Below are 19,535 nucleotides of genomic sequence, written 5' to 3'. Positions count from 1 at the left end.
ATTTTTTCTGCATTGAAAAATATATTTGGCATTCTGGTTTGTTGTATGCTGCTGACCAACAATGAAACTAAATGCTTCAGGCAAAAGGGTTCTGTGTAAATTTACACAGTTTGATTTCAATGAAAAAAATAGTCTTACCCCAGTTTCAGTATCTCTAGTGTAGTAAACTAATTCATTATTTATTCTTTTTAAAGCTAAGAATGGCTTTGTTTCCATCAACTACCACTACATTACTGAGGCTCGGAGTGAATTCAAGTTATTTTTTGTGGTCTTCTCTTAAAATCCTTTAAAAATTGGATTACTATAGTAAAGTATTAGGCTTAAGGCAGTATGTCTCAGCAATGGTAATTTTTTTTTTTTGTCTCATCTTGCTTTGTACTAAGAAGTTGTGATGACTTTCCAGAGTGGAAACAATCTTTTATTTTCTTCCTCGTGTTTTTATTTTCATTTTTAAAACATTATTAAATTTATGTTGGAAGAAATTCAAACTATGGCAGTTGAACAGTCCAGCCATCTTTGCCCATTTTCCAGCTTGAGTGCTAAACTGCTCTATCTACTTCTGCAACACCAAGTTTCTCTCTTCTTTCTGGGGTCTCAGTTGAATGTATATATTTATTATGTTTTGATTGGTAAAGTCAGGAGTGGGAGTATTGAAGTCTTCCCTGGGGAACAAGGTGAATAATAACTCAGCCAGAGCTAATGAATAGATCTTTAAAGAAAAAAAAAAAAAAAAGAAAAAGAAAAGAAAAGAAAAGAAAAAAAAGAAAAAGAAAGTATAAGATTTAAATTAGAGCGTAGGAAATAACCTTGCCTTGATAAAGCACTCTTGAGAGTAACTCACGTGGGGCACCTCTCTCTCCAGGCAGGAAATCTCAGATGGAAGAGGTGCAGGATGAACTCGTTCACCGGCTCACCATTGGCCGCAGCAATGCCCAGAGGAAGTTCCACGTGCCACGGCCAAACATCCCAGTAGTGAACATCACATACGACTCCTCGCCTGAGGATGTGAAAGCATGGCTGCAGTCCAAAGGATTCAACCCTGTGTAAGTTTGAGGACAAATCTGAGAGTTATTAGAAGAATTCTCCTTACAGTTAGTTGGGTATGGTCTGATTGCTTTTTAAAATCAAGAAGCTTTCAGAAGAGCAAGATACTCTTGGAAAAAAATAATGTTTTAGCAAATATGTCTATTTCTACCTCATAGTTATTTATAGAGAGATATATATCTGAAAAAAATGTGTGCACATTAGCCTCCACCAAAAGGTACTGGCTATGATATGTATGAATCAACTTCAGTTGTCCTGTTGCTTGCAGTTCTATCTTGATTTGGTAACTCTACTTGAGGTGATGATAGATGGAGACTTCTTCTTCTTCTTTGGCCAGCAATTTCTTATTTATTTCTTGCTTGTTCCTTGTGACCCCAGGACTGTGAACAGCCTTGGTGTGCTGACTGGAGCTCAGCTTTTCTCCCTCAATAAAGAGGAACTGAGGACTGTTTGCCCAGAAGGGTCTAGAGTCTACAGCCAAATTACGGTACAGAAGTCTGCTTTGGAGGTATGTATAACCCTTCCTACTACTCTAGTGCTGGCTCACTGATATCTAGGATATATGATTCAGGTCATCATTTTTGAATGTGTGGAAGTCAAGAGCTCTTTCTGCAAGATATGTTTTTTTTTCCTCAGTTCTCATCATGTTGATATGCATCATTTGTACCTGGGTTATTTGGTATTAGTGCATTGAGCAGCATTCCTCAAAACATTGGGTGGCATGTCTCCACACTTCTAAAGGGGTACACAAAGCATTAGAAGAAGTACACGGTGGTACTTAAGCTTAAGTGCATCTTCGTTGGTGGATCATAAGTGTAGCAAAACATGCTCAACAGCGTGCTAGCAGAATTACCGAGCCATGGAAATATGTACAGTACTTCTATGCTCATTGCTCATTGCACTGGTATTGTTCCTTTAAAACCAGGAAACAGCTACATTTTGTATTTTATTTTTTAATTTTTAACTTGATGCAGGAAGTAGAAAAATAGGCTAGATAATGTCTAGAGATGAGACTAGTCCACAGAGAAGCTTCAGTCTTCAAATCCTGCTTAAAGGAAAATTAATATGTATATATATTTATTTCTCTCATCAGAAAGCTGGAACTACTTTCCAGCTTTCCTTAAAGAAATTTCCTTAAAGAATTTGAACTTTAACCACCAGATCTATTTTAAAAGAGAAGTTTAAGATGATGCATATTTTACAATTTACCTGATCAGCGTGGACCAGAGTGCATAGCTATTAACACTATCAAAATTGCTTCAAGTCTTAATTTCATGTTAGGAATATGTTGCTAACTCCAATGCAATCCATTATTTCCTATTGAGTAGGTATGTATATACTTCAGCTTCTCTCGAATGTCTACAGTCTTAAGTTTCATGAAGAAAGTCCCCATGTATGAAAGCACAAAAAAGAAAAAGTTTATTATAACAGTCTAAACTATTATAACAGTCTGAACTGTTACATCAGTCAAATTTACTTCCATATCACTATCAATAAATGTTATTGTTTAGAAATTTAAGTAGGGTTAGTTGTTTTTTTTTTTTTCTTTTTCTTAAATGCACAGTTTCTGACCAATATGCTTCAGAATGTGATCAGAGGAGTAATGTAAACATCTCAGAGATGTAGTCTTGATGGTGGAGATCCAGGAGGTGAGAGTTTGACACTGCACCTGGAAGAACATTTCTTGTAAAGAGCTGTCTGTCCTGCCAAAGGACTTGGTGGCATCCTGTAGAGTGTAAAGCTAACTTCATGATTGTGTTAGACTTGTTTGTGGGGTTCTGCCTCCAAATTTGAAAAGCACTCCTTGCTACTGTGGCAGAATTTAGGCTGAAAACCACAGATGCATGGGATTGTAGAGGTCTGGCCTTTCCCTCTCTATGATGTTTTTCTGCTTACCTCAGTTAGGCTTTATTCTGCAGGAAACTTAGCAGTAAAAACTTGCCCAGTGTTAATAAGTGGGTCCTGAGAATTTAGCAAGGTTGTTGGATTTTGTTAGTGAAAAGGTAATGCAAATATTTATTTCTACCTTAGTTATTTGAGGTTTAACTGATGATTTTCAGAACTGAAGAAATTTTGATTACAGCGTGTTTGCTGTGTTGTCTGGAACACAAAGGCACATCTTCCTTTCTGTCAATATTTTGTATTTCATGTATCATATCATTTGTAATATCTGAATTTCATATTGCAAGTCTTAGAAAAGCTGTCCATCTCTGTTTAAGATAATCTATAGGAATGTGCATGATGAATAAGTCCCAAAAAGTCTAACAGTGACTCAGGAAACATGGGTTCATGTCCTCCAAGCAAGGTTATGTTTTACTGGTCAAACTAGAATCATTTCCAATTACAGAAGCATTTAAGTGCACATGTACTTTTCATACCAGTGTCAGACCTATTATACAGCAAAGAAAAACAGAATGCTTTTTATAAGTATGTTATGGCCTTGACCACAGTAATTGTCCTACACAATTAATCAGTGACAACTTCTCATGAAGTTCTGTAGCTCTGGCATTCTTTCCCTAGTACTTTGGTATCATATTTCTGTAAATGTCCTGTGTGCTATGCATAAATAACAATAATGGCCAAGAGAAAAGAAACCCATATGCTGTCTACCATTACAGAACTCCCTGCCTCATCTATGCTTGTTATTTGTAGCCAGGAATTTCCATGAGTGCTCCTTGATTCATACAGTTTCTGCAGGTCAATGAAAGCCTCTCAAATTTGGGCCTGCATTCCCTGATACTGAAAACCAGACCCTTACCTGTATGCAGCTGCATTTTTTGTTTGTTTTTTTAAGTTCTTCAGCCTTAGGTGAGGGAATTAAGTATTCTGAAATTGGAGTTCCAATTCCAATTGTTATTGGAATTTAGTCATGTTATCTTTATGAGGACTCCATTTAAACCTGAATCCAAACCACTTTAAAACATCAAAGGCAGCAAGACTCCTCTCAGAGTTTTGTGGCCCCAGTATAAACGTGACAAAGGAGCAGACCATGAATGTAGTGGAGATGTTCGGGGTTTGGCAGCTTTCTAAGGCTGGCCAAGCAAAACCAAAAAGAAAACTCTGCATGAGATCAGTGTGTCAGAGAGCAAAACAGCTGGACATAGCCAGGGCCAAACACCGTTTCTGTCCAAGAAGATGGTGGTTGCAAGTAGCAGCATCTCAGGAGGAGGCAGACTGAGATGCCCCATACACCTTGTACTGATTGGGATTGCCTTCTAGGGAGCTTTTGTTCAGGATTGCTCCATAATGTTGAAGTTCACCTTGTATGCAAACTACAGAGCATTTTACCCAATTGGCGGCCAGTCTGCTGTGTGGATTAACTTTTTCTCTGCAAATTGAAAATGTTAATAGTTGCAGTGATCATTAGATCTTGTGTGTGCATTTCTTCAAATATTGTGGAGCTCTGGGCATGAAGAACATTAATCAGAAGATAAGTGTAGAGATAAAATATCCTGAACATTGGCTTTGTCATCTCTGCGGCAGGAAAACTTCAAGTCCACATTCCTGTTGTCTTACTACTCCATCTATGGAAAGCATGGGAACACATGAAAATAGTTTTTTATCTAGTCCATGCATCAAATTGTTTGTTCTCTGAGGCACCTGGTTGTAAGGAACAATACAGACATAGAAATGTGATGGACCAATGGAGCTTTTCACTGAGACAGTGGTAAGGTGCTGGAGCAGGCTGCCCAGAGAGGCTGTGGAAGCCCCCCCCTCTGTGGAGTTGTTCAAGGCTAGGTTGGATGGGGCTTTGGGCAGCCTTGTCTAGTGCCTGATTTAGTGGTTGGCAACCGTGTCCCATGGCAGGGGGTTGGAATGACATGATCTTTGAGATGTCTTCCAACTCAGGCTGTTTCACGGTTCTATCATTGCTTTTGTTGATTCTGATTTCAGCAGTCTGAGTCTAAAGAGTGTAAAATTTACTGGCTTACTGATACCTCATGATATGGTTAGAGACTAAGCTGAGTAAATCAGCAGAGCTGAAGTCTAACAGTCCGTTCAGAGAATTGTGTTCCCCAAAACAGCCCTGGGCTGCTGAGCTATGCTGTGGCCTGTGTCAGCAGGATGTGCCTGTTGTGTTGAGGCGTGTGTTGTATTGCAATTGCTTTTCAAGCCCATCAGTCAGGTTTTTACTGATGTTATCAGGAAGATAAACTGTTTCAGCCATGGCAGCTCAGTTCTTTGCAGAAAAAAAGAATTCTATGTGACCTTTGATAAAGCAAGCTGTCAGGTACTTGCTAATGTTTTTTATGCATTACTTCAGTAAAGTACCGCTACTGTGCTTGCTCTGTATCTGGAAGTGGGCAAGGATAAGATGAATGAAGACAAATCCAGGTGGTCTATCACCTTCAGGGAGTTAGTTATGTGCCCCCTGCTTTCTACTCTCACTCAGGGAGCAGGGGAAAGAACAATGGTACTTTAGCTAGGATAAGTCCCTCACTCTCTTCAGATGCCCAACCTGTCTGCCAGGTCATGGCATCAGGTAATGCACTGTAATAGACCTAATGGGATAAATCTAAATTAAATTTCCTGTCATGAGATAAATTCTAAGAGAAAATTGAAGAATCAGTTGAAGGATGTTTTCCCAATAACAGTCCAGAAATTTATTTCACAAGTTTCAAAAACAGTTTCTGCTTCTCTAGTGAGGGGATATTTGGGAAGCTAGAGTTTAAGCTTAGAAGGTTGTGCTCCAGGCAAGTAACACAGCAGTGATATAGATCTTGTTTCATACTCTCCTAGCTTTATTCAAAGTTGTGTGCTTTGCAATGTTATGCTCTATTGTATGTGCACCCTGGCCTTGTTAATAACTTAATTTATGTTTTCAAAGAAATCTATTTGCCCTAGCTCTTCAGAACTGTTCTTTCACTCTGACTGTGAAATTAAGCCTTGTCCTCAGAATGCTGTTCTCAGGCAACATGGGTACATTAATAGGATTCAATTCTTATTACTGTGCTCTGGGTTTTAGTACTGCATCTTCGATCAGCAAATGCTTGATGTCACACGGTGTGATGTAGAATACTAAGATTAGTAATCCAAATCCTCACTAAGGCCTTTGCTGTGCAAATCCATGGGCATGCATAAATTTAGTGGTGACATAGATCTAGAAGCCCAAGGTTTTTTGTGCTTTAATTTCTAAATACGATTGCCAAGATTTTTAAGTACTCGGGTGAAATCCTAGCAAATTCGATGGACTTTAATTCTGTATTTAGGCTGTGTTTCATTCCATGAGTATCCAATGCTAATGGGGTCTTGCATGAGAGGTGATGGTACCCAGCAGTGTTAAAAATCAAGCTGGTTAACAGTTTATAGGCTCTTTTCTGGTCTACATTTAGGAATAGCATAAATGCTTCTGTTTTCCGAATGTCACATAACCGGATTCTTAGTGCATTTTTAGTGGCGGAGCTGCAAGATATGTTTAACTTGCTCAATCTTAATAAAATGCTGTCAGTAGAACTTCATCTTTTGTCAAAATCACAGATTAACAGCTCTTCTTTTTTCTTTCTTTGCAGGCTAACAGTGGCAGTTCAGAACTGCAAGAAATTATGAGAAGACGACAAGAAAAAATCAGTGCAGCTGCATCAGATTCAGGTGTGGAGTCTTTTGATGAAGGAAGCAGCCACTAAAAGTCTTTCCTCTTTTCTTTAGTTCCACTGACCATAGCATTATACAGTCCAGCTTTGCTTTAGTGAAGGGGAATGTCTTATTACTCTGTAAAAATACATAACTAGCCAACATAAAGAAAACTTACAGTAGTATCTGCAGAAGTACTTGCTGCTGGCTTCTCATCATTAAAAATGAAAATGAGAAATCCAATGTAAGTTACTGACAGGTTGAAACTATTGGCACTAGAGTCACTTATACCCAAAGACAAGCCTTGGCTTTATGGAATTAACATTTCAGTGACAGGTAAACTGGAATGTATTTTTATTTTTGATCCATCCTAGGAGACTTGAGCCAGCAATAAAAAGCATTTGAACTCTTTAGTAATAATATAGTTCTGAATTCCATCGCCAGCTGTAGTTTGCAACTATGTCTTTCTTACAGTGCATTCAGTTGCAGGATGTTTATTTGATGCCAGCAATTAAAGAGGTAATGTTTAGGGTATGAACAGCAGCCCAGCATAGACTGAATCTTTCTTGCATTGCTCCCAAGGTATTTTATTACTAATGACGCTGTTTATACCAAAATAATACTCTGTACTTTGATTTTATCCATACTTCACTTGTGATGAACAATAATATTGCACAAGAAGGAATTAATAGAAAGTAGTAACACAACTCAGCTGAAAGAGGGGATCAGATCTGCTGTAGGTAGCCATGAAACAATTCTCATTATTTTTTTTTAATACACTTGCCTTTTTTGTTTGTAACTTAACCTGTCGGAGGAACAGTGTATAATCTAGACTTTGCTTGTTGATCCCAGACGTCAGTTTTTCCATATGTAAAAAGCTGTTGTTCCTTTATGAATGTAATCTTTTGGAAAATTGGATTCCTGGAGTCAAAAGGGAGAGAAAAGGAAGTGACCCTTCCAGTAAATATTATTTTTGAAGATGCGATGATTTTTGTCACAAAAATGTTCTGTTACTTCAAATGGTGTTGTGATTTTATATATAATATATGTATTATATATAATATATAATATCACTTAATTTAGACAAATTTAATCATCTAGTTTGATTAAGTTTCATAGTGCCTTTTCCACATGAATCAGCTTAAAGTCTGCAATAAACAGTATTTCTTGTCTGTTAAATAGTTGTATCTTTGTGGCTACAAAGATGGTATTGAAATAAGAAAGCGTTCTTGATTTTTGCCATTAGTTTGCTTTTCCTCTGTGTACAAGGAAAAAAAAAAAAAGAATCCTATTCATTTTTTTTCATAAAAGAAATTAAAATCTTAATAAAGGTGTTTAGTGCCATTTATTGTAAATGTGCTTACAAATACTATTTCTGTGTGTTGGTTATGTGTCAGTGTATATATTCAGTCTGGTTAAAAGCACATATGACACCTGTTATTTAAATGTGGTCTTAGTCAGAAGTGGTTCTGAAGGTGAAGAGTCCCAAACTTAAGGCTCCAAATACAACAGCAGTTGCCAAGAAGAGGATTTCTGTCTTACCCTCTGAAAGAAATGTGACTCCCCTATCACATGCTCCCTAGTGGAGACATTTGAACCAGAACACATTCATGAAGACTGCATCCATTCAACCTATACACACAACTTTACGGGAGAAAGTTGACTGTCTCACTGCCCAACTTGTCATTAAAAGTCAGGTCTGGTTCTCCCAAGATTTGAACTACTCTCTAAGCCATATTTTAAATTTTCTTTCCTGCACCCTCACTTGTATGCATCCATATCTATCCAGCCCGATGTGTTTGCTGTACAGCAGTCCCCTTCACTGTGTGATGAATGACTAACTACATAAAGTCTCAGACTGTTCTTGCATAGATATTGCTTGTAAGTACAGAAGTAAGAAACTTAAAAAGATCTTTGAAACCTGGACATAAAAATTAAAGTCACTCTTTTCACGTGGAAAGTACATCTGATATCATAAAAGCTATAGTGATGGCTTCATGCACCTCTCTTTTCCTGTTAGGTACCAAAATACAAAGCCAGTTCTCATACTCACTGTAACTTTTTTCTTGCATTGAACATACAGATTTGCTTTTGCTCAGAAGAAGCCACCACCTTAAACTTTATGTAGTTTGGTACACAGAAGTGTTAGAAGAAGCCCCATATACCTTCTCTGAAAGAAAAGAGGTGGCTTCTCAGTTGTTTTTGTAGTTGGTAGTTATTTTTAATCTGAATGCTGTCAGTATTCTCAGAGATCTTTGGAGACACCTGGGAGGAAAACAGGAAGACCCTTCTGTGTAAGCAGAATAATCTGTATGTTTTGTTTCCCTTGATTTTGTTTTTTTTCTGCATTTTTAAAATTATTTTTTAAATTAACTGCTAACGATTAACCAAGCCAGTAAAGCTTGAAGCTGAATTTTATACTTCAATATTGCTGGATTAGACTGTATGACTTCTATGTAACAATCTGTGAAATTTAAGTGATGTTTAAGCAGATATTTCCCTTTTTCCTGGAATTTTCTTAATGGTTTAAGGCACTCCAGAGAGCTTCATACCTCCACTGCACAGTTTTTGAGTTTACAGCCTGGTGGCAGTTATGAGAAAGTAAAAGGAGGTTTGATTTAGGGTTAGGAAAACGAAAATAAATATTTTTCTTCAAAATTCTCCATGTCTTAGAGGAAAATGAAATTGTCAAATGCAACATTTCATTCCAAATGTCTTCTCGAGGCTTTGAGCAGTGTGCTGTGATTTTTAAAAAAAAACAATAATATTTTAGAGAGATACACTGCGTGAAAAGTGTATAATGGTGTGGAGGACTTTTGGCATCCCATGCTTACTCAGCAGTTTTATGCTTTCTTTGCACACACGGTGTAACAGCAGTCACTTCTGTCCACTTCTTTAGTTAGATTGCTTCCATGACAAGGTAAAGCTGGCTGTAGAGAATGTTGATTCATGCTGAAGGCTCTGCATGGTTCTTTTGAGCCATACTGTCTCTCAGACACTCCTATTGCTTTAGAGGTGCTGTTGAAGGCCAGGAGAAGTGGTACTTCCATCCCAACACACACACTTATGCAGGTTTGCACAATATATGAGTTAGGAAAAGATATTTTGTCTGAAGAAGGGGGTTTTTGTTTGTTTGATCTTAGTAACAATTGACTTTGTGAAGTTGCAACCTGTAACAATTGGAAAGATCAGCGTGGTGGAATGGTGATGTAAGAGGTGTAATGGCAAGTGCAATAGGAAGATGTTACAAAGGAAAAGTGCTCGTGCCACAAGGGAGGGATCTCCGACCAGAGATCCTTCTGCAGTGGCAGACAGCCCTTAAATGAGGTTTAAGAGAGGTGCAGCCAGGCTCCACCCCTTCTGGTCACACAGGTGAATTGCTTTCCCCTTCCCAGGGCTGACTGGGTCTTTTCCCCAGGCGCTCAATCAGTGGTTCAGGCCATGACTCAACAGTTCCCATACACAATCTGCTAACATGTAAGTGGCATACTTTTTGACAAGCATTCAAAATTCAGGCTATTCAGGTAGTATAGTTAGCAACAGTGTGATGTTGGCAAGCTACTTTGTACTTTGTTATGGTCAGCCAAGACTCAGTTACAGCCAGCTCGCACTGTAATTGTGTGCATATCAGTGTTTTAAAAGTAACCTGGATACTCTGGGCTATGATACAGAATAAACGTAGAATCAGTGGGCAAGGCACAGAGGGCAGTCAATGAGAAAGCAAGAACATTTGTACCTTTGTGGATTTGTTCTTTTTTATACCTGCTAGAAGTTCTCTAGAGGGGTGTGAACATGTTTTCTAAATAAGCAGTGGTGACACTGTGAAATATAAACCAACAAAAAGGCACGGTCTGGACCGTCAAGTGATCTTTCATCATTCTTGCTTCTGTTCAAATTAGGTCAGCAAATCATGGCCATTCCCAGTTACGTGGCAGGCCCTCCAGCTGAAATGCACTTGTGAAGGAACAGAAACAACGGTATTATTGAAGCTTTCTTATTAGCAGCCTACCCCCTAAAGATGCCTCCCCGCCCATTTGCATCCATTTCCAGACTTCCTATTTAAAGCCATGGCAGCCCTGCTTTGGGGATGGACCTAGTGGAAACTGTCAAATGTGAAGTGTGCGCTTCTTCACCTCACATTTAATAATCAGAGGTAGAGTCTTGTTTCTTTCAGTACTCTTCAAAAGGACCTGATTTATTTAAGGGTTGTGTTATCTATGTGTTTTTGCATTGCTCATGTGGGAGAATTTGAAGGAAGTTTTCCATTATAACTATTACCGAGATGGAGTAGATATTAAAGAAATACACACTTATTAATCAGCTGAAGGAATAGCACTTTAAAAAATAAATAAACCCATTGTCATCTAAAGGAGGATATCAGGCTCCTGAAATTGGCTGAGCTACCACCTCTGGTACGCTGGCTGTGCAGTGAATACAAAGTATGTGTGAGTGCACTTGCTATTTTGCTGACAGTGACTTCTTCACAGGTAAGCAATCCAGTGTGTTTACTTTCAGTTCAAGTTTGTTTTGTTTACATTGAGTTACCATTGCTGCTAACTTCCAATGAGGTGACAAAAAGCAACAGGCTACAAAATGCCATCAAACATCCATTCTGACAGCATCCATGTCACAATACACAATGATGTACTGGAATTATACAAAGACAAAAAAATATATATAGCTAATTATTCTGACTAGAACTGAAACTGACAGCAAAAAGGAAAAAAGCCCATCGCCTTGACCCGACATCCCTGCAGGAATCTGTCCCGATGCTTTGGCAGCCTCATAGCAATAAAGCAATAACCATATCCCTTCACATGCCAAAAAAAGAAAACATTTTTGTAACACCGTGAATTCCTGGCTCGGAAAAATAGTTACATCCATTAAAGCACATTTTTTTTTTTAACCCAACCTGAATCAGCTTCACATTTTTACACAGGTTTAATACTTAGTAAAAATAATAAACAAATGAGGGGTATAGGCACCATAAATTGCTCAGACAGTTAGATGCTATAGAAATGGAGTCAAAGCTACCTCAGCTGCGCTTGGATTAGATTGATCTAAGAAAAAATAGCCCTCTCAGTGGCATTACTGAAAAGGTTGGAGAAAAGAGCAATATCTCTGCTTTATTCCTAGCAGCACTGTCACAAACCACAGTGACCCCATTCCTCAGCTGCCTGCTTCAGCTTCGGGCTCCATGGTCTGCATTTCCGAAGGTCAGTCTATTTCTTGGGTCTTGCATTTCCCCAGGCCCCAAGCAGAGAATGTCAGGGCTGCAGAAAACAGTTCAATCCAGGTACCCAGCACCCCTGTCCCCCTCTTTCACAATCTCCATATTTCTTCATGTATGTACATGCCTTGCTATTCACTAATGAGGTATTATTAGATACTAACAATGCCTGCTCTCCTATGGACATTAGCACAGACCAGTGACACATGAAGAAAGGTCTTCATTCAACCCTTAAAAAAATATTGCACTTACTTACTTACTTTAACCTTAAGCCCAACCTGCACAGAAACAAATAAAATAACTGAAAGTATCAAACAAGAAAACCCAATGTTCTGGAGCACTCTATTTTATGCACATCTTATAGTGTCTTTTCCTTCATGTTGTTCAGTTGAATTTGGTCCAGTATTTAAAAAAATGTCCAGAAATTAAAACAGTTCAAAAGACACTGCAGGCTTGTTAAGGCTTTTTCTCCCCAGTGCTTCTGAAAGTTAAAGTTTCTGTTCTCATTGGCCGCGTACCCAAGGCAGCGGTCTCTCATGGTGGTTCAAGCCACCAAAAGAAAAAAAATCGGAAGCGAGGGAAGATGGGTGTGCTTCATGGTCTCACCTGGAACAAAAAAACAGGGAGAGAACACGTTAGAACTAGATTAGGAAATACACAGAGATCTTGGCATGTAGTCCTACCAGACGTCCATACAGAGGCCTGACTGTATAATGAGGCTCTGGCACTCTTTTTAAATGGTGAATTCCCTACAGGTGGGCAAGTGAGGCCCGTGCAAAGTCTTGGGTGTGTTTCATGAGCAGGGGAATGACACACACAGATGCTGATACAGGTGCCAGTGCAGATGGCTAGTGCCTGTCATGACTGTCCATGAGGTAGCTGAGAATCCACTTTGTGTCAGCAGCGTGCAGCTTCCTCCTTCACCCAAAAGCAAATGTTAAGGTTATGGCTGGCTTATTACTGCCACCTAATGAACTAATGCTCACTAGCTGAGGCAGGGCCATGTGTCCTCACAGAGTGAGCCTGAAGCGAAAGGAAATCGTCATCGACAGAAAACCCCAAAGCACTGCTTGGTGCGCTGCTGGGGACCACGCCATGCTGTTGCCTGCACTGAGGCAGTCCCTGGGGCCTGGTGGAAAAGCACAGTGGTGGCCCCTGCTCACAGCAGTGAGTTCTCCTATTCCCTAGCTCCCAGCGTTTCCTACTGGAGCTCCTGAGTTCCTTCACTCCTTAGGAAGCCCTGCTGACATGTCAGCAGTGTTGGCGACCCAACCCAAACCGTCAGATGGCCTTGGTAACCTGCAGCTGGGAGTGATGTGAGGACGGCATAAATTCTTCCTCTGCCTGAACCCTTCACTCACTGCAGGGTGTAGGAGGACAAGCGGAGTGAGAGCTTCAGTTAAATCCTTAGAATTTCAGGATTCTCTAATTCTTTGAACATGTGAGCCAACAAACCCTTACACTGCCAAGGGAAGTACAGTGAGTTATTTAATGCAAGAGTCTGAGGGGATTTTGCTTGCACTCTCCATTGAAAATCCCCTCAGAGCAGAGAGAAGCCTAGGAAGAAAGTCCCAAGCAAAGCTTCCTCAGCGTGAGAAGCATACAGCCATAATGTGATGATGGTTGCTACCAAGCAGCGGGGATGCTTAGCTCTGTGCTTCACACAGGGCTTCCCAGACTTACCGCCTGGGACTCCAAACTAGGACTTGCTGACATTCTCGTATATGACATCGCTTATGCAGAACTGCTGCTTCTTCTTTTGCCACATCAATTGCACACACTGGTGAATAAAAATGTATTGTTCCTGGAAGAAAGGATTAAGGGAATTGGCATTTTTGCAACTCACAACGTCTGATGAAAACCCAAACACAGGTTCATAGCAGCTGTTGGCACAGCTTCCCTGTTTTGTACTCCCTACCCCCTCACAACACACAGTGAGTTCTATGCTTCCCAAATAATAGCCTCTTACCATTGTGCAGAGCAGCTTTGGAAGCACAAAAACTCACTAAGCTTCCCCCAGCATCATACAGTGAGAGATGCAGTGAAACAAATGAATACTGGTTGTAGTGTTGGCTGTGAGGGCAACCTGACTGGAAGCTGAAGTGATGGGTGATTTGCTGAGAGTTTTACCAATAACTGATTACCCGCTGGTTGTGAAGGTAGCAAATTTAAGCTCTGAACAAGGTGTATTGTAAGTTAAGTCACAACCGTGCTATGGGAGAAGTGCTTCAGCTGAATTTATGACATAGCTTTCTAGGAATCTCATTTATGTAGGTTGTTCCAAAAGTAATGCCTCCTATTTATTTCCACAGAAACTACAACAGATACAAACAGTACAATAACACTATTTCATAGAGAAAATTCTCAGCTACAAAACACTATTTTTCAGCATAGTCGTCACCATTAGCATGCATTTTCAAAAATGATGAACACAAGCCTGCATTCAGCACTCATAGAAATATGCACCAGTGGAAGATGCACTGTCACTACTGCTGAAACACACCACACACTCCCTCATGGTGCTTGCTTCCACTCTTTTATCTCCATAAATGTTCAGCAACCATTGATGGATGCCAGGGGATGCCATTTTTTCCACACAGAGGCATTCAGTGGCACACTTTTGCTTCCTACACATTTCCATGTCAAATGCCATTCTGTCAGACTGCCCCCTTGCTGCCATCTGTCACATGGAAACAAAATGTAATGGAACACTGGTGGGAAAGTTCAGCTTCTGCTGTACCACCAGCATGTGCCTCTGATAAAGCGGGCTAATATACTAACATAGGAAGTAGTACTTTCAGAGCTGCAGTTGCATCTTTAGAAACAATAGTTGTTATCATTCACAGTTCCCCTTTTGTCTGGTTGCAGTGTAGAATCCCAAATCAGATTCCAGGAGGAGGCTGTGCAAGCACATGCCAGCCATATGGCCAGTGACCATGGTGTGTAAGTGATGTGCTGGAGAGGAGCAAGGCTGAGTCCCTTGATTCTCACTGAGCAACGGCACTGCTGCGTGTGCAAGACATCTTTCCCATTTCAATCTGAAATGAAGACCCACACTGTCATGGTCTCTGACATGGTGGCAGTTTTGCAGGACTAGGAATGTCAGTTTTGTAGTGCTGGCCAGTCAGAGAGGGGCAACCAACTGCAGGAACCTGCGGAGTGCAGCAATCCAATGAATCACAGAATCGTAGGGGCTGGGAGGGACATCTAGAGATCACCAAATCCCACCCCCCTGCAAAGCAGGCCCCCTAGAGCAGACTACACAGGTAGGCGTCCAGGCAGCTCTTGAATATCTCCAGAGAAGGAGAATCCTCTCTGAGCAGCTTCACTCTTATTGTGAAGAAGTTCCTTTGCATATTGGTGCAGAACTTCCCATATTCGAGTTTACGGCTGTTTCCCCCCAGAACACTGAAAAGAAGTTGGCCATGTGTCTTTGACTCCCATACTTAAGATATTTATAAACATTAGCAGATCCCCTCTTTTATCCAGTCTTTTAGTACTACAGGTGTAACCTTCATACTACATGCTCTCATGTCAAATCTGAAGGTTCTATATGGCTTTCTGGAAGTCCACCTACCTCACATTGCCTGAAAATAAATTAGTTTTAGAATTATATTTTAGAAAAATACCCAAATGCATTTTAGTGCAACAAATTGCATTCATGCCACACATGCAACTGAAAAGTTTTGATAAGCTTTGTGTTCCCTAACGCTTGACTTCTTTACCAGTATGAGGCTGAAACTTAGGTTTGCTCACAGAGCAGTTAATTATTTGGGGATTTATCGCCCCATGTGTACAGTACATTGGAAGCAAATCATCATACAGAGAAACACTGTATTTCAGTTTGAAATTTAGAAGTCATCACTTGAGTTTATTCCTAGCAGAGAGAAGGCAAACCCAAACAAATCCTCCAGTAATCCTTATGTGTATAAGGCATGGGGAACAAGTGGCTCTTGAGCAAAAATGACTCTCCAAAGACAAAGGCAATTTAAAGCTTCAAAATCTGAGTGTGGATCTCATTCTGTGCCCACAACGGTCTGATGATCCCAGCAGGTATCAGAGCTTGAAGTATGTTTCAGGCCACATAAAAGTCAGGATTTCTTCACACTCTTTGGTTTGAAGTGACTAGTTTTAATTCAGAGTGTTCTCCATTTTAACCTCTTTTTCAGGCTTGTGCTACTTTTTTTTTTCTAACTGCTCCATGAGACAGAGCCAAAGTTTCCATGTGAGGAAATGTGAGCTCAGGTCAGCCCAGGTGTGCGGTTTCAGGTTTTCTAAAGAGAGCCATTCCAGTGGTCCTGTACCTGAGTGCCAGTGCCACCTGCTGACATCTGCACAAGGCTCGGCAGGACTGGGCATCAGCCCCAGACAGGCAGTGGCTTTATATGTTAGAAAAAAATCACATCACCTCAGGAGTGTTAATGCAGCTGCAGCCGAAATAAAATGCCAGGATTTGTTTTCTGGTGTTTATACAAGACCTTTTAGAGAATTGTGTTGAAAAGTGGTTGTTTATGGGAATGATCCAGAATGATCTGAGACTGGCTTTTAAAATTCCTAGAGAGTAGCAGGCATTCCCGTCGCTTTTTCTTCTTCTCCCTCACCCTTGCTCAGTCTTTTCTGCTTTGCTCTGGGATAAGGAATCCTTGGCAACAGATTATCTGCCAGAGCCAGGCTGCTAACAGTGATGGTGGTCCTTCCAGCTATATGATGGTTGCCAGCTTGTTCTGCATCTAACCAGTGGAGTAAAAGAAGCAGGAAATCTTTCCATCATTAGTAGAAGAACTGGGAAGATTCCAGATACATAAAACCATCTGTTTTGGAATAAGAGTTTTGGCATATTTTTCCATGCAGATATTCTGATATGACTATTATGAAATGTTTCCCTCCAACATAAAAAGAGGTATCTAGTAGACATACATACAGGGAGTGGAACTGGGTGGTCTCTGGCAAATTTCTCATGGTTCTTATGTCCCTTCTGTTTTGGGTATTTGTATTGCCATAATGTAATTTAGTTCATATGCTTGACCAGATGATACACTCCTGAAAACCTGTGAGTGGCTGTCCAATACTGATATCACTTCATGAGTCATTAATCCCTTCAGCAAGTCCAATTCTTTTCAAAATGGTTTGAAATTTTTAAATGGTAGTTTCTTCGAATGCATTTTTACACATTAATTTTTTCAGAAAGTGAAGAGCTCATCATCTCTGGATGACATCAGTGAGATTGAAGACATTTCATCACACTGTCAGCTATGCAGCAGATTAACAATATGACAATACTTCAATAAAGACAACAACTTAATTTTTGCAATTCATAACTACTTTGACAGGTGTTCAAAGGGAGCAACAATCACTGGACATGAGCAAACTACAGAGGAGCATGAGAGAGATCCCATGATACGTTCACACCAAAGTGAATTGACACAGCATCCTACCTCTGTCTGCACCATGGACATTCTGTAGGACCTCATGTCAGACACCAGGCCCAATATATCTACGAACTCATGGTCACGGATGTGCTGTAAGAGCCGGTCCAGGGCTATGAATGTTCCTGTTCGTCCCACTCCAGCACTGCAACAAATACAGACATATATCTCGTTTAGGCTTTCCAAGCATGGGCACAGAAGAAAATCAGAGGCACTGCAAAAAGTAGATGTCCTGCAGCTTATATAATTTACTAGGGCACATCACCTAGTCATAGCAGGAAACCAGGCTGGTCAAGCAGGACCTGCCTTTCATGAACCCATGCTGGCTGGGCCTGATCCTCTGGTTGTCGCACATATGCTGCGTGAATGCACTCAAGATGATCCACTCCATAACCTTCCCCAACCCTGTGGTCAGGATGACAGACCTGTAGTTTCCTAGATCCTCCTTCTGACCCCTCTTGTAGATGGGCATCACATTAGCAAGTCTTCAGTCATCTGGTACCTCCCTAGTTGAACAGAAGTGCTGATAAATGGAGGAAGATGGCTTGGCAAGCACTTCTGCCAGCTCCCTCTGTACCCACCGGTGGATCCCATCTGGCCCCATGAAACTGTGACAGTCCAAGTTAAGCAGCAGGTCGCTAACTGTTTCCTCCAGAATTTGGGGTTTTATTCTGCTCCCCACCCATCTTCCAGCTTGAGGGCTGAGTTCCCTGAAGATAACTGTTCTGACTATTAAAGACAGATGTAAAGAAGACATTGAGTACCCCAGTCTTTTCCTCATCCTTTGCGGCAATGTTCTCTGCCAGACCCAATATAGAATGGAGATTCTCCTTGGCTCTCCTTTTGTTAATGTATTTGTAAAAACATTTTTTCTTCTCTTTTTACAATTGTGGCCAGATTAAGTTCCAGCTGGGCTTTTGTCTTTCTAATTCTCTCCTTGCATATCACAGCAACATCCTTGTACTTTCCCCAGGTTTCCTGCCCCTTCTTACAAAGAAGGTAAACTCTTTTTTCCCAGTCCCAGCAAAAGCTTCCCATTCAACTAGGCTGGTCTTCTTCCATGTTAGTTCATCTTATGACACACTGGGACAATCTGTTCCTGCACTTCTGAGAATTTATTTCTTGAGGAATGTCCAGCCTTCCTGGATCCCTTTGTCCTTCAGGACTGTCTCTCAAGGGACACTCCCAGCCAGTATCCTAGCCCAAAGTCTGCCCTCCAGAAGTCTGGGATAGTGCCTTTTCTGATCCTCTTCCTGACTTCACCAAGAACAGAGAACTCAATCATTTCATGATTGCTATGCCCAGGACAGATTCCAATGACCATATCTCCCGCCAGTCCTTCTGTGTTTGTAAACAGCAGGTCTAGAGGGGCTTGATAGCTTGTGAAAATCTCTTACCAACTGTGTTAGGAAATTACCTTCCACACATTCCAGGAACCTCCTAGACTACTTAATCCCTGCTGTATTTTATTTTCAGCAAACATTTGGTAAGTTGAAATCCCCCATGAGAACAAGGGTTACAACTGTGTGACTTCTGCCAACTGTTTGTAGAATGATAGATATATCTTTTCATCCAGGCTAGGTGGTCTGTAGCAGCCTTGTTGGTTATTCCCCTGATCCTTACCTGTTATGACTTGACCTTATCATTACCAGTGTTGAGCTCTACAAAATCAAACCATTCCCTAATACACAGAGCAACCTCAGCACCTCTCTTTTCTTTCCTGTCCTTTCTGAGACCTTATTGCAACAGTCCAGTTGTGAGAGCAATTCCATCATATTTCAGTGATGATGACTATGTCAGCTGCACAGGGGCTTCTAACTCCTTCTGTTTATTGGCCATGTTGTGTGCATTGTTGTAGATGCTCTTCAGCTTAGCTTTTGATCTCATCCCCAACACTGGCATGCTGTCCCTAAGCTCATCTGTAGTAAGCCTGGTTTTATCCCTTTCTCCCTTAAAACCTAGTTTAAACTCTTCTCAGCGAACTCCATCGACTCCTGGACTAGAATACTTTTCCCCCATGAGACTGGTGATCTCCATCTGTTGCCAGGAGACCTAGTGCTGTACAAACCACTCCATAATTGAAAAAACAAAGTTCCACCAAGAGCACCAGCCTCTTAGCTGTGTGTTTGTTTGGTTGGTTTTCCTGTTCTTTGCAATATTTTTCCCTGCTATTGCAGGGACTGAGGAAAATACCATTTAAGGAATAGTTGACCATTCCTTCAACTATTTGCCCCAGTTACCTAAAGAGAACCAACACAGTAACT

At 40.6% G+C, this 19,535-nt stretch overlaps 2 protein-coding genes across 4 annotated transcripts in view; one reads left to right on the top strand and one right to left on the bottom strand.

The window, feature by feature from the left end:
• Window positions 1-7,847, top strand: part of EPS8 (epidermal growth factor receptor pathway substrate 8) — a 132,688-nt gene extending 124,841 nt beyond the window's left edge. For all 3 annotated transcript variants that reach the window (XM_042890136.1, XM_042890137.1, XM_042890135.1), the window contains exons 19-21: window positions 863-1,043; window positions 1,423-1,552; window positions 6,555-7,847. In XM_042890136.1, the coding sequence (XP_042746070.1) occupies window positions 863-1,043; window positions 1,423-1,552; window positions 6,555-6,668 (425 nt within the window). In that variant the 3' untranslated portion in view covers window positions 6,669-7,847. The remainder of the gene's footprint in view (window positions 1-862; window positions 1,044-1,422; window positions 1,553-6,554) is intronic.
• Window positions 7,848-11,596: 3,749 nt separating this feature from the next.
• PTPRO (protein tyrosine phosphatase receptor type O) overlaps window positions 11,597-19,535 on the bottom strand; it is a 156,330-nt gene continuing 148,391 nt past the window's right edge. The window contains 3 exon segments of the mRNA XM_042890023.1: window positions 11,597-12,451; window positions 13,529-13,649; window positions 17,281-17,416. Coding sequence (XP_042745957.1) covers window positions 13,545-13,649; window positions 17,281-17,416 — 241 coding nt within the window. The 3' untranslated portion in view covers window positions 11,597-12,451; window positions 13,529-13,544.

This window comes from Lagopus leucura, unplaced genomic scaffold, assembly GCF_019238085.1.
Source record: "Lagopus leucura isolate 7727_CA_CO unplaced genomic scaffold, USGS_WTPT01 Super-Scaffold_100159, whole genome shotgun sequence".
In the NCBI taxonomy this organism is placed as follows: Eukaryota; Metazoa; Chordata; class Aves; order Galliformes; family Phasianidae; genus Lagopus; species Lagopus leucura.
Note: the sequence above shows the minus strand (reverse complement) of the source record. Positions and strands in the feature narration are given on the sequence as shown.